Here is a 13399-nt window from a genome sequence, read left to right on the forward strand (position 1 = left end):
CTGTATCTATTTATCATAAGCCGATTCTCTCTTAACCCACAAGATTTCTTCTCTCATATTCTGAGCTACAGCATAATTTTCTCCTCTAAGACTTCCTTTAAAAATGCATTTAGTAGGGAGACCGAGGTGGGCAGATCACTACATGAGGAGATTGAGAACATCCTGGCTAACACGGTGAAACCCCATCTCTACTAAAACATACAAAAAAATCAGCCAGGTGTGGTGGCGGGCACCTGTAGTCCCAGCTACTCGGGAGGCTGAGTCAGGAGAATGGCGTGAACCCGGAAGGTGGAGCTTGCAGTGAGCTGAGATCGCGCCACTGCTCTCCAACCTGGGTGAGAGTGAGACTTCGTCTCCAAAAAAAAAAAAAAAAAAAAAATTGCATTTAATGTTCACTCCATGCAAGCACTTTTGCTAAACATTTTATTTAATGTTCACAACATGCCAATGAAGTAGATGTGGTTATTATTAGCAACTGCAGCATTTTCATCTCTAGTTTAGAAATCAGGAGACGGGTATAGAAATTGAGTTAACATACCCAATGTCATACTGCCAATGACTAGCAAGACTAGGATTTAGAAGTCCACGTATTATAACCCCGGAGCCCACACCCTTACCTGGAATTCCCGCTACCCTTCATCGATGCCTCACTGGCATTGATCTTGGATTCGGTGGTTTACAGATCTTTAGAGCTCCTTCTAATAATGAGATTCTGCTCTATAAGAATGTATAACATTATATCTACATAGATGAAGAAATGAAGACTTCAGAGGCCGGGCGCGGTGGCTCACGCCTGTAATCCCAGCACTTTGGGAGGCCGAGGTGGGCGGATCATGAGGTCAGGAGATCGAGACCATCCTGGTTAACACGGTGAAACCCCATCTCTACTAAAAATACAAAAAAAAAAAAAAAAAAAAAAATTAGCCGGGCATGGTGGCAGGCGTCTGTAGTCCCAGCTGCTGGGGAGGCTGAGGCAGGAGAATGGTGTGAACCCGGGTGGTGGAGCTTGCAGTGAGCCGAGATCGTGCCACTGCACTCCAGCCTGGGTGACAGAGCGAGACTCCGTCTAAAAAAAAAGGAAATGTAGACTTCAGAAAGATTAAACGCCATGTCCAGAGATACAGAGGTATTAATTTGCAGAACCAGAATTCAAGCCCAGGGCTGCTCCCTCTCAAGCCCAGCAGCCTATGAGGCTTCCATGCTGTCGACAGATACCCTGTATAAGGCCTCCCAGGAGTCCAACTGTAGATGGCTGGCAGATCTTGATAACATACAGCGTTGGCTTCCAGTTCAGTTACTGCCACCTTATCAGCTGGGGCATGGGCTAATGTATTCAGATATCCCTGATTTACATCATTGCTCAGCTGTTTAGAAGCTTAATAACTTTTGGCAGGATATTTTTCTTAGCCCCTGTTTCTCCTTCTGTAATATAGAACTAATAATAATAGTGTTATTAGGGTTGTATTGAAGGTTCAAAGAAATAAAGCGCGCTGAACACTTAGCTGCATGCCAGAGCTGTAGGAAGCACAGCCAGCTTCAGCCCCCACTCAACTGCGCGGACTTCTTTCCCTTCCCTCCTCAGTCATATCACTGTCCACCCACTCCTTGCAAATATGGTAGCATTTTTTTGAACATTTGAGCCATGAATGTTTTTGGTATTTCTATCCTGTGAGGTAGAAGATACTGCCAATTTCATTAAAGGATTGGACCTTCTGATTTCCTAACAATCGGTTTTTTACTTTTTTTTTACTCAGCTTCATATATTCCATCATCTAAAACTGCATCTCTCCCTGGCTATGGAAGAAATGGGCTTCACCGGGTAAGATTTCTCCCCGATTCATTGTTTCTGCCTTTACTCCCACCTCGGCCCTGGTTGAAGTATCGACACATTGCCTGAATACGTCTGACTCTTGATGTCAGTGTTGGAACATAATGAAAATTTTAACCTCCCTGGTCGTCTGGTAAATTAATTTGAGCTATAGGCAAAATAAAATGTTTCTATTGAGAGAAGGAGAAATTAACTTTAGATAAAAGAATGATTTATGTATGCTTATGGGAAAACTAGGTTGCAAAACTGGTAAATATTTTTTACAATGAAAGAAAAAGTAATTACTTGAGCCATTATCTCTGCTGTAAAAAGATATAAGAATGTGTGTGATAACCAACCTAACTGTAGAACAAATACAATTATGTAACTATGTAGGGAAATGCATTTTTATTTATCAACAAGAGATCCCTGCTTACCAAGAGCCTTCTGAGCGGTGCATTAGTACACGACTGTAAAAGACCGAGAGGGCATAGCAGTAGAAGAATCACAGGGAAAAAAATAATGAAGGTCCCCGCATTTGGCTTGGGAAGAATTCCTAGGATTTTGTAAACCCTTTCTTCCTTTTCACCTGACTCCAAAACGATCGCTATGGAGATTTCCTAATAATTGTGTTTCCTCATTTCAGCCTGTTTCTACCGACTTCGCTCAGTATAACAGCTATGGGGATGTCAGCGGCGGAGTGCGAGGTGAGTGAGGCTCCCATGGCCAGGCTGAGCATGGCCACGTCTTCCCTCGAGGCTGAGGTTCTTCAGAGTCAAATATACTGGCTGTGTTCATGCTGTACTGCAGTCTTAGAGTAGGATCACTTCTGTCTTCTGTGAGCTAATAGGGCAATTATTTACATAATTTCAAAGAATGTCTAATGAAATCAAACTATAAGAAGAAAGTTTGTGAGAATTTATTCATTGCTCATACTATGTGCTGAGCACTCTATCATATACCTAGAGGCCAGGCACGGTGGCTCATACCTGCAATCCCAACACTTTGGGAGGCTGAGGCAGAAGGATTACTTGAAGCCAGGAGTTCTAGACTAGCTTGGGCAACAAAGTGAGGCCCGTCTCTACTAACAACAACAACAACAACAACAACAAATGATAATAATTAGCTGGTGGCACATGCCTGTAGTCGTCCCAGCTACTTGGGAGGCTGAGGCAGGAGGATTGCTTAAGCCCAGGAGTTCAAGGCTGCAGTGAGCTATGTTCATGCCACTGCACTCCAGCCTGGGTAACAGAGCAAGACTGTCTCTTAAAAAAAAAAAAAAAAAAGTAACTGGAGCTACAACAGTGAGTGAGACATGGCCCCTGCCCTGAAAATGCATATGGCAGAAGGAAAGAAGTTCTGTGTGATGAACATTGTGATCAGAGATGTAGAGAAAAGGAAGCAGTAAGTACCTTTAGGTTGTCAGCAAAAGCTTCCAGGGGAAAAGGATGTTTTAACTGTTAACTAACACTGGAGCAGGCATTTCATGGCTTCAGGGAGGCTGAAGGGATAACATGTGCAGAGTCTGGGAGCAGAAAAAGAACATGGTTTATAGGGAGAATATGTTGGGAATTTCAATATAATACAGTCTATGAATAGTGCCTTGTTTTCCCATGGTCTTTCCCTTATGATATTTTCTTTTCCTTTCCTTTTCAGATTACCAGGTATGGAACAGTTTGTCTTTCTTGAATTGGCCACACCAGCAGAACAACCATATTCCAACCCAGACTGCTGGTTCCAAGGCAACAGTTTCTGTTGAGAAGATGCTTGTTGCGGTTGATCTGTCTAGTCATTACTCTATAGTCGTGAAGAGCAGGCATGCCTGGTGCCTGGGTCCAGCTGTCCCTGCAGGCCTTGGGGACACCGCATGAACCAGGCCAGGTGTAGGGGGTCTTTCTTGCTTTGGCCTTGGAGAGTCCTCTCTGGGGTGGAAGTGGACCCTTGGAAGAGTCTGCTCTTATACAGTTTTTCTTCTTTTAATTATAATCTCTCAGTACTTTAGGCTACCCTTTTCCTGCGTGTTCTCAAATGAAAAGACACTTACGTCTTAGCCAATAGGAGAGAGCAGTTTGCCCTCATGACATTCCTTTCTCACTAGAACCTAAATCTTGTAAAACAAAACAAAACAAAACAAAACAAAAAAACAAACAAAAAAAAAACCAAGAAATGTGATGGGAGAATAAGAAAAGAGGAAAAATGTAGAGAAAATCAAGATTAAAGATAAGAAAATAACAATAATAGACTTGGGCTTCTTTTAAAGGTACTATATACTTTCCTTCATGGAGCCTAATTCAGGAAATTGTCCACAGCCATTAAGTCAAGATCTCACCCCAACTCGATTGCAAAAGAACTGTATTCCTGTTCTTATACAGTAAGGATCTCATTTTGAAAAATACATGGTCATTTAGATGACACAAATAAAATAGTGGTTAGGATCGCAGACCCAAGAGGGAGTTGGGAGCCCAAGAGAGCCCCCTTCAGTTCCCTAGACTATTTCATGCGTCACTTGGAACTGGCATTTCTGTTGCAGACACTCCCAGATGGCCACATGCCTGCGATGAGAATGGACCGAGGAGTGTCTATGCCCAACATGTTGGAACCAAAGGCAAGTGCAGCTGTTCTTTTTCCTCTCATATGGGAATGACGTAACCCTAAACAGATTTGATGTTCTATCTTTTCATCATTCTCAAAGCGTTATAGGCTGGTGTGTTCAGGTGAGCCATGTTATGAATATGCACCTTGCCATTCTGCTGTTTTGCCCACATCAGTTCAGCAGGTTAAACCCTTACTGGGCGTGATACTGTGTGTTTACAGTGAGGCGCCAGTGCCTCTCTCCCTATGGCCAAGGTATTTTCTTGGCCTCTGCCATGTGCATTACGGAGCATATCCAGTGCTGAGTGGAGTGGCTGCAGACTACTCCATGTAGGGTGACCAACATGTCCAAGTTTGCCAGAACTGTCGCTGTTTCACCATTGAAAGCCCTGCATTTCAAGAACCTCAGTCCTGGGCACACTGGGATGCCTGGCCACCCTAGCTCCAGAGTACCCTGTACCTTCAGAGTTGTCCAAGGGCTCATGCTCCCTGGTGACCATAACCAGAGCTTATCTCAATATGGCAGTTGCCAGAGGACTGCTTCGGGGCCTGCCTGGCCCCATGGATTCATGACTAGTCATGGAACAAGATTGTTAACCCCAGCACAAAGGCATCCTGCCCTATAATAGCATCGTGTAAAAGGTAACACGTTGACTGGGCACAGTGTCTCATGCCTGTAATCCCAGCACTTTGGAAGGCCAAGGCAGGTAGATTGCTTGAGTTCAGGAATTCAAGACCAGCCTGAGCAATGTGGCAAAATCCCATCTCTACTAAAACTAAAAAAAATTGCTGGGCATGATGACATGTGCCTATAGTCCCAGCTACTCGGGAGGCTAAGGTAGGAGGATCACCTGGGCCTGATAGGTCGAGGCTGCAGTGAGCTGTGATCACACTGCTGCATCCAGCCTGGGCAACAGAGCAAGACCCTGTTTCAAAATAAAATAAAATAAAAATAAAAATAAAAACACATGTGCCTGTAATTTCCATTATCTTCTAACGTTTACCTGCATCCCAATACATAATAAGTTAGTGTTCTGCCACTCAACAAAGCCCCCTAAGGCTCAGTGCTACCTGAGACGCTGGTGGAGAGTTGAGAATGTCTAAGATTCTGTCCCTGTCCCCTGGAAACTGGAGCTTCCACTGGCCTTGCAAAAGGAAGACCCATCACTCGGATTCTGTCATGACAGTCTCTTGGAAGCTCTGTCTTGGGAGTACTAGATTTAAGGTGGATTCTGCTTGTTAATAAAATGGACTGTGGTGTTCTAGAAGAGGTGTTTTCTTTCTTCTCAGATATTTCCATATGAAATGCTCATGGTGACCAACAGAGGGCGAAACAAAATCCTAAGAGAGGTGGACAGAACCAGGCTGGAGGTAAAGCAAAACAGAAAAGTCCAGTCCCAACTGCAGATCCCTATGCACTTCTCCCAACTGTCCCCTAAGCAGTGTTTGATTTCTTCGGTGAAAACAAAAAGATCAAAAAGATCACCCTCATGTCATAGGTAGAACTAAGAAATAACTTTGGAGAAAAAAAAAATCCAGGTTTTCACTTAGATCATCATAAAAATGCCTAGTAATATCCAGAAGAATGACCAAGAGGTGGGCACAGTGGCTCATGCCCTGAGCCCCAACACTTTGGGAGGCTGAGGTGGGCAGATCACTTGAGGTCAGGAGTTCGAGACCAGCCTGGCCAACATGGTGAAACCCTGTCTCTACTAAAAATACAAAAATTAGTGGGGCATGGTGGCAGGCGCCTGTAATCCCAGCTACTTGGGAGACTGAGGCAGGAGAATTGCTTGAATCCAGGAGGTGGAGGTTGCAGTGAGCTGAGATCACACCATTGTACTCCAGCTTGGGCAACAGAGCCCGACTCCATCTCAAAAAAAAAAAAAAAGAAAGAAAAAGAGAAAAAGAGCAAAATAATGACCCAGGAGACACAGAATGATTTCAGTCATTTTCTTTGAAACTTGATGTTGCCATAATTATAGCTGGTGATTCAAAATGGGAGTCTCTATTTCTCTTGAGATAGTCTCAGATCCTTATCTTCCCCTGAGCTGGGGTTGAGTTCATGGTAGGCTGTGGCAGCGGCAAAGGCTCTCAGCAGAGAGATTTATACTGATTTATACTGGACAAGTTTCCTTCTTGGCTGTTTCCACATTCCCTGTTGAAGGGTTATCTGGGTACACATAGCCAAGATCTCCTTAGACATGGAAGACTAATCTTTGTATTAGTTTTCCATCCCAATGATTTTAATGAAGAAAAACCCTGGCTGCCAGTCTCAGAAAGAATGATTACTGTTTCCTGACAAAAGGCAGTACCTTGGTATAGAGATACAGAGAATAAAGGCTCCAGGATCTTGGGGGAACTTTTCTCAGGGAGAATGACAGATGGAAGTCTTCTCAGTAGAACAGACATCCACCTTACCTCCTATTCCTCAGCCAGGAGGAAGCCCCGGGGCTCCCCAGGGACCATGCTGGAGGTCATTTTCTTTGGCTTTCTATTGTGTTAGTCCATTTTCCCTGCATCTTCTCAACGTTCTAAGGACCTGGAGTGGAGTTGTCTCCAATGTAATAAATCACCTCTCTGTGTCCCATCACCGATCAGTGTTATTATTATAATCCCCATTAACACTCTGCCAGCTGTTTTATCTGACGGGAAGGGCTCCTCACCTGGCCCAACCAGGTAAGGAATACTGATGTCACAAGCATTAAAGATCAGCTCCTCTCCCGTTCTCCTGCCTTGTTCTTCAGAATGACTCTATATAAACTGTAGAGCAATGCTCAAGGCCATTTGTGTGGCCATCAGGACTGACAGCTGCTCTTTTTTTCCTCTTCCCAGCGCCACTTAGCCCCTGAAGTATTTCGGGAAATCTTTGGAATGTCCATACAGGAGTTTGACAAGTTACCTCTTTGGAGACGCAACGACATGAAGAAAAAAGCAAAACTCTTCTAAGTCCCACTCATGAATGGCAATTAGAGAAAGGACTGACAGTGGCGGTGCCCCATAGGATGTCATACTGAGGCCCAAACTTGATTGGAAGATTTGCAAACTACCATCGCTCAGCAACGCCAAAAAGAGAAAGTCTGGTTAGAACACCCATGAGTCAAATGTTGGGCCAGCCAACAGTAACACTTGCCAAGAAGCATGACGTAGAAATTTCTATGTTCTGAAACACAGAGTAGTGTCCACGTGTGACCTTTTCACATACCTTATGTATACAACAGGAGCTGCATTGTTTTCTTTCTTTCTTTTTTTTCCCCCCTTTACCTGTTGTCCAACAACAGTGCTGACTGTCCTGATAAGAGCCAGCAAGTGTCCTTAGGATGCCGCATGGGAGAAATCGGTTGTCATAATTTCAAAGTATAAATATATTTATTATGTTGTGCTGTGGCTAAGAAGGAAGAGTGAGGGGTCTGTCCATGGGGCGGCAGTGACTTCACACTCGCCTTTCTTGACTGGCTTCATGTTACTCACCTGTGCCCTGGCAGGAATTGAACTCTGTCTGGGAACAGGGCAGCTCTGTTTGAATGGGGTGAATAACAGCAAAATTAATTCTTAACAAGCTCCTTGTTCTCTGCCGTTCACGGGGACCTGGTTGGCAAATGACTTAGCTATTAGTATATTTAAAAACTGTTCAAAAGCAAAAGAGAAGGAACAGGAATGAAAGGGAACCTTCCCTTAACTCTTTCTGCTTCCCATAGCAGGTCTGGTTCCTGCTCCTCACCTAGGACAGGAGCTGTCTGGAGCTCCACCTTTGCAAAGAAAGGAAAAACACAAATTGCCTCCAGACTGGCCCAGTGGCATGCCATTAGGTGATTTTGCCTCGGGGCCATATCGCTCATGGCCAAAACACAAAACAAAACAAAAGCCAGTCCCATGTCCTACTGACTCTAGTTCTTCTGGTCGTTATCCTCTGCTGCCTCTCTGGCATCCTACGAATCAGATCAAGCCCATGCTGTTGTTGGTTTGTAAGGTTTCTTTCAATAATAATAGGCTAAGGAAAGACATGTTTTTCTCTTTTAAATCTCTACAACTCTGAAGTAGACTCCTTCAAACAGATTTAATTTGGCCTTTTCAGCTTTCTTCTTGCCCGGTTCTGTGGACTTCGTGGGTGTGTGCACGTGTGTTGGTTTCACTCACCCAGAGCAATTTTGGGAGCGTGCTTGTGCTTTTTAATTTCCGCTTGAATGTCCCACTGTGTTGCAGTTTCTAAAGACATTTTCACTGAATGTGTATGACGCAAAGATAAAGAGTGAGGCTAAACTGCGCCCCCAACATCACTTCCTTCGTGGAAAGGTGTTGGCGCTGATGTAGCTCATGGCAGGATCAGACTGAGAACCACAAAGGAAGGATGAGGCGGGGTGTGGAGGTCAGAGCATCTCACCAGAGTCCCTCGGAGTCTGCAACACTAGATTCGAATTTGAGCCTAGGGTATCCCCAACACGTGCATGCACGCGAAACCACATCATGATTCCCGACGTGAGTTAGATGAGGGAGAGTTTGTGTAACTCCACACCCAGGAGGGTAAGCCACTTTATTATCGTGCTTTGGGGCTGTGCTTAAGAATTTAAACTCTGTTTTAAAGCCAAAGAAGAAAGTATTTGAATTTACCTTCATATGCCACTAAGAACAAAAGTTCTGAAGTGCTTCCTGCTGGCACCAAGTATTAGGATTACAAGCTGTGTCTCTGACACGAGTGGTCAAAAAGCAAGTAGAATAGTTTGTGAGTCTGTGTTGCAGCCTCTGACACGGGGCTCACTGCTGTCATTTGGGGGCTGGAATGAACAATCACTGTTTCATAGCATCCTCCTGTGCTCTTACCTAAGGAATCTAAATTGTCCTAGCCTTTCATTGCTATGCACTGAATGAGGACTATTCTCGTGTGTGTGTGTGTGTGTGTTGGACCTACTAACATATTTAGCAAATGGCTCTGACAGGGTGGCCACAAGCAGATGAGACCAGCTCTGTCTTGGTTGGAAGCCACGTTGCAGTTTGCAGTTTAGCCTTTGGTGTCTCAGTGGCCTATTGCTTATTCCATGCTTTTTCTGTCCCATCCTCGCTCTGTGCCCTCCTGCTCTGGCAGCCTTGGCACAATGCCTGGGTGTCCTCGTCCTTGCTTTACTCTGGAAAGTGTGGGGATGGAGAGGATGGTGCATTTCCAATGTTTCCTTACCTGTCAATAACAATGGTGGCCACATGGGTCCCAGCACTTGGCTGGTGGAGAGATTTTTTTCATTATGGAGCTAATAAAGGGTCTGCATGTTTTACATTGATTAATGAATTATCACCCAGACATGTGCAGATCTAATGTCAATATAAGAAAAATCAAGGCATTGGGAGGTACATGGGCGTAATCAAGTAGTTTTGCTAAAATTCCTCTTCCTTGGTCTACATAAAGAATACATGGGTCTGTCATAGAATGGGGACATTAGACTGAAAACTGGGACAACCCCCTTCCTTATTTTATAGAGACTAGGAGTTAAGGGGCCTGCCTAATATTGCAGTGATAAAGAACTGAACCCTAAATCAGCTCCCACTAATGAAACCCTACTTCCCTTGTATCTTTTAAACTCAGTTCTGCATCCAACTTGAGAAGAAAAAACGTTTCTTTCCATATCAAGTCCAATATGAGTTCATTTAAACTGCACCTTGCAGAAATGCATTGCCAGAAAGCACCAGTAGCCTCCTGTCTGCAAGCAGAATAATGCTGTGCTCTGGGGAGGGGTCATTGGAAACCATAATGCAGAGTGGGCCCCCTACTCCATTTCCCAGCAGAAGGCTCCAGCTGGAGGGATGGGTCATGGGGCAACCTGGTTCTTGCTAACTGCCAGATCGAATGTGTGGGCTAGAATGCCTGTCCATTTGGTTAAACCAGGCTCAGCATGTTTGCCCTCAAAATGTCCATCCAGGTCACAGCACACAAGATGGGTATTGGTCTGCTTTCACCCCACCCTGTACTACACATGAAAATTTCAATTATTAACACACTCAAACTAATGGAGCTTGTTCACCCTAGGAAGGGGATTATATATATGGCAGGCTTCCCTGGTGCCTATGTAAAGGGCTACATTTTGGAACATATGACTTCCTTGGGACTCTTAAGTGCATACTGATGGCATGAAGTAAAAGGGGCCTCTATGATGATAGGAAAATCAGTTCTTTTAAAATTTCTTCAAGAAAGTCCAGGCTATCACATAGTCTTTCTGTGTGACTTATTAGGAGATAGGAAGAGCATTGGGAAACTTGCACAGCTAGCTATGCATCTACATTTTGGTTTGGGGTTAGTTATGAAATGTTCTTAATATGACGTCTCCAATAACTTCACATAAACTGCCTGTTCTCTGAAACCTCAAAGAGATAAACTAGAGTTAATGAGTTTTTTTTTTTTTTTAATGGGGGTAGTTTTCTATCTATCATGGACTCTAGTATCTACTCCACTACCCAATTCTGTCATCTCCAAGCTGAGTTTCCTCTTCTGAGGCAGAGGCTGGAGCAGTTCTTTTTCAGTTCTCATCCTCTCCATCCCAGTCCAGTATATCAATCAACTCTAACTCGGAGATGTCTAGCTGGTAATGTTTCTAAAACTTTCACTGGATTTCTTTAGGCATTGAAGCAAACATTTTTTTCTAAGAATTGCTTCTCAGATGATGATATCAAATGTATATGCTTTTGCAAGTTTGAAAAATTCAAATTAACCCCTTTTGACTAGGTAGGTCTTTCTAAAAACCATTTAAAGCTAACTGGGTCTTAGCATCCTCCTGTGTATGGAAGGGACAGGTGGCCACTCCAGGTTGGGTGCTCACAGAACCCTTTTCTTGACTGTCATGGAAGATGGTAGAAGGAAAATGGACTGTCTCATCAATACTCCCGTGTCCTCTGAAGCAATCTCAGTTTTTATGAACCACCTCTTCTGTGTTTCTGGTAGCTATTTAATCTGTATTTAATCTGTACTTCTTATGCCAGCCTCGATTTTATTTGATTTTTAAAATTAGTCTCTTCTAACCAATGAAGTGTTTGTCAGTATGCCCCAAAGCTTGCTCTTTTGTGCCCCCTTTTGAATAACTTTCTATCCAGAAAAAGAGATTATCTGGGACTTGAGATCTGCAGTGATACCAACTTATAGCAATGATGTACTTTAAGGGAACTACCCACTATGTTGTGATAGGAGAAAGAGAAACCTTCACTTTGGTATTTTTTTAAATCGCTGTTTATTTTTCCGTTTGCTGCCCAGGAAGCAGTGGGAGGTGGTGACAGATACGCTTTGCATATGGATTGTTATGTTTTTTATTTGGGCAAGTTTAATCATGGAAAACTCAAAAAGAAAGGGGGAAATGGTCAGTTTAAGCCAAAAGAAACTTTCTAAACAATGTATATGTACATGGCAAAATTAAACAAATCCAACAATTTCTGAAGCTTAGTGTAATTGAGTGGTGGTTGTTACTCAATAAAATTATCCCAAAAGTGTTTCTCCTAAGAGTGAAGTTCCCATGAGTCACTTCCTGAACCCATTGACCAAAGGTGGACAGAGACAATCCTGTAGACCTTGACATTCAGAAAGATGTGAGCTGCTTACTGATCATATATGTATATGTTTCTTTACAGCAGAGGAAACCATTGTCCACAAAACTGATGTTCTTTTGGGGTTTTATGTACAGACTTGTCCAATGATGTGTGTGGTTACTGTGAGTTGCTGATGACTTTGCATTGAAGCTCTCTGAGTTCTTTCATTTTACGTTGAGTTTATGGAATTATTTCAATTGTTGGAAGGCGTATGGTTCTTCCTGCCCTCCCTCCCCTTTTGGAAATAGGAAAGCAAATGTTTAGAAGAATTCCTTTTGAGAAGCTGTGTCGTGTTCCCCGTGAAACTGAGCAGGTGTGTGTCGGTGCGCTAAGTGCCACGTGCTTGTGTGCAGAGGAGGAGGTGGCCCTGCCGGCTCCGCGCTGCTGTGCCTGTGATCCCGACCTGCTCCCCGCTCCTGTTGCCAGCAGCACTCACTGCACTCCTTTGTCATATACTCTGCATCACTGTCATACTCACAACTTCATGAATAAAGTTGTGTGCTTTATTCGTAGACGCCTCCATCCCTGTGCTTCATTTCTTGTTCCCTGGCTCCCTTTGAAGGTCTGTCTCGCTTTAAAAAGCACCAATGCAACTTCCAGTAACCAAAACAAAATCAGAATGAACACAAGGCTGTGGGAATGCATTTTTATCATGCAGGTGGAAAAACGCAACAAATAACAACAAGATATTCCAGGACTGTATGTCCAATAACCCAGACCATATTGACCAAGCTGTCCAAAGGAAAGAAATGTTTTGTAGAGCCATTACACTGTGCTGTGTCGCGGGTGTTTGATTTGGTTTGTGACACAGCAGGGATAGTCCCATCATTTTGACAAAGCTGGGGATTTGAGGAGGTTTGAAGTTTCTGAGCCACTATGAGTGTGGGCCACTTTTTAGTAAGGAGCTAGAATGCAGTAGGAGAAAAACATCCTTCCAATTTTGGGCATCCCTGCATGATCAAACTTTACATGAAGAAATTGTAGATGTTAACTTCCTCGTTATCGTCACTGCCAAGATTTTAGGCTTGCCAGAAAATACAAGGATCTTTGTCCAAGATGGCCCACTCCAACCATAGCCTTCCTTCTGCTCTGTGTCTGCTGAGCCTGCCCAGGACGCAATCACACTGGCATTCACATGACCCTCCCCTGGAAGCGGGATACAGGTTGTTTTCAAGACAGTTGGCATGTTTAGTTCACCACCATGGAAAACAGGCCGGGAGACCTCAGCTCAAGGTCTGTGTTCTACTCACCTCTGCCTCCACCCATGGGAAAGCATCCCTGCTGTGGTCCATAATTACCATAGCTAGGGGTCATCTCCAGTCCTTATGAACTCTCTGTGGGATTTGGCTCTGGTGGCCACCTCTCCAGTGGAAGGTGACTCCTGCCTCACTTCAGTTGCTAGACTTGAGTCAGTGAATCTCACACCGCCTTTGCTGGGAGTGG

At 44.0% G+C, this 13399-nt stretch overlaps 1 protein-coding gene across 21 annotated transcripts in view; it reads left to right on the top strand.

Moving 5' to 3' along the window:
* LOC105467111 (actin binding LIM protein 1) overlaps positions 1-12468 on the top strand; it is a 389869-nt gene extending 377401 nt beyond the window's left edge. For 10 of the 21 annotated variants that reach the window (XM_024788343.2, XM_071069075.1, XM_024788338.2 and 7 more), the window contains 3 exons: positions 1755-1819; positions 2454-2514; positions 3464-4283. In XM_024788343.2, the coding sequence (XP_024644111.2) occupies positions 1755-1819; positions 2454-2514; positions 3464-3678 (341 nt within the window). In that variant the 3' untranslated portion in view covers positions 3679-4283. Of the gene's footprint in view, positions 1-1754; positions 1820-2453; positions 2515-3463; positions 4285-4337; positions 4413-5689; positions 5771-7234 lie in introns of those variants that run through there. The other 11 variants (XM_011716586.3, XM_011716634.3, XM_024788344.2 and 8 more) reach the window with 4 other exon arrangements.
* The last annotated feature ends 931 nt before the right edge of the window (positions 12469-13399 follow it).

The sequence above is a fragment of the Macaca nemestrina genome, chromosome 9 (genome assembly GCF_043159975.1).
Source record: "Macaca nemestrina isolate mMacNem1 chromosome 9, mMacNem.hap1, whole genome shotgun sequence".
Lineage (NCBI taxonomy): Eukaryota > Metazoa > Chordata > Mammalia > Primates > Cercopithecidae > Macaca > Macaca nemestrina.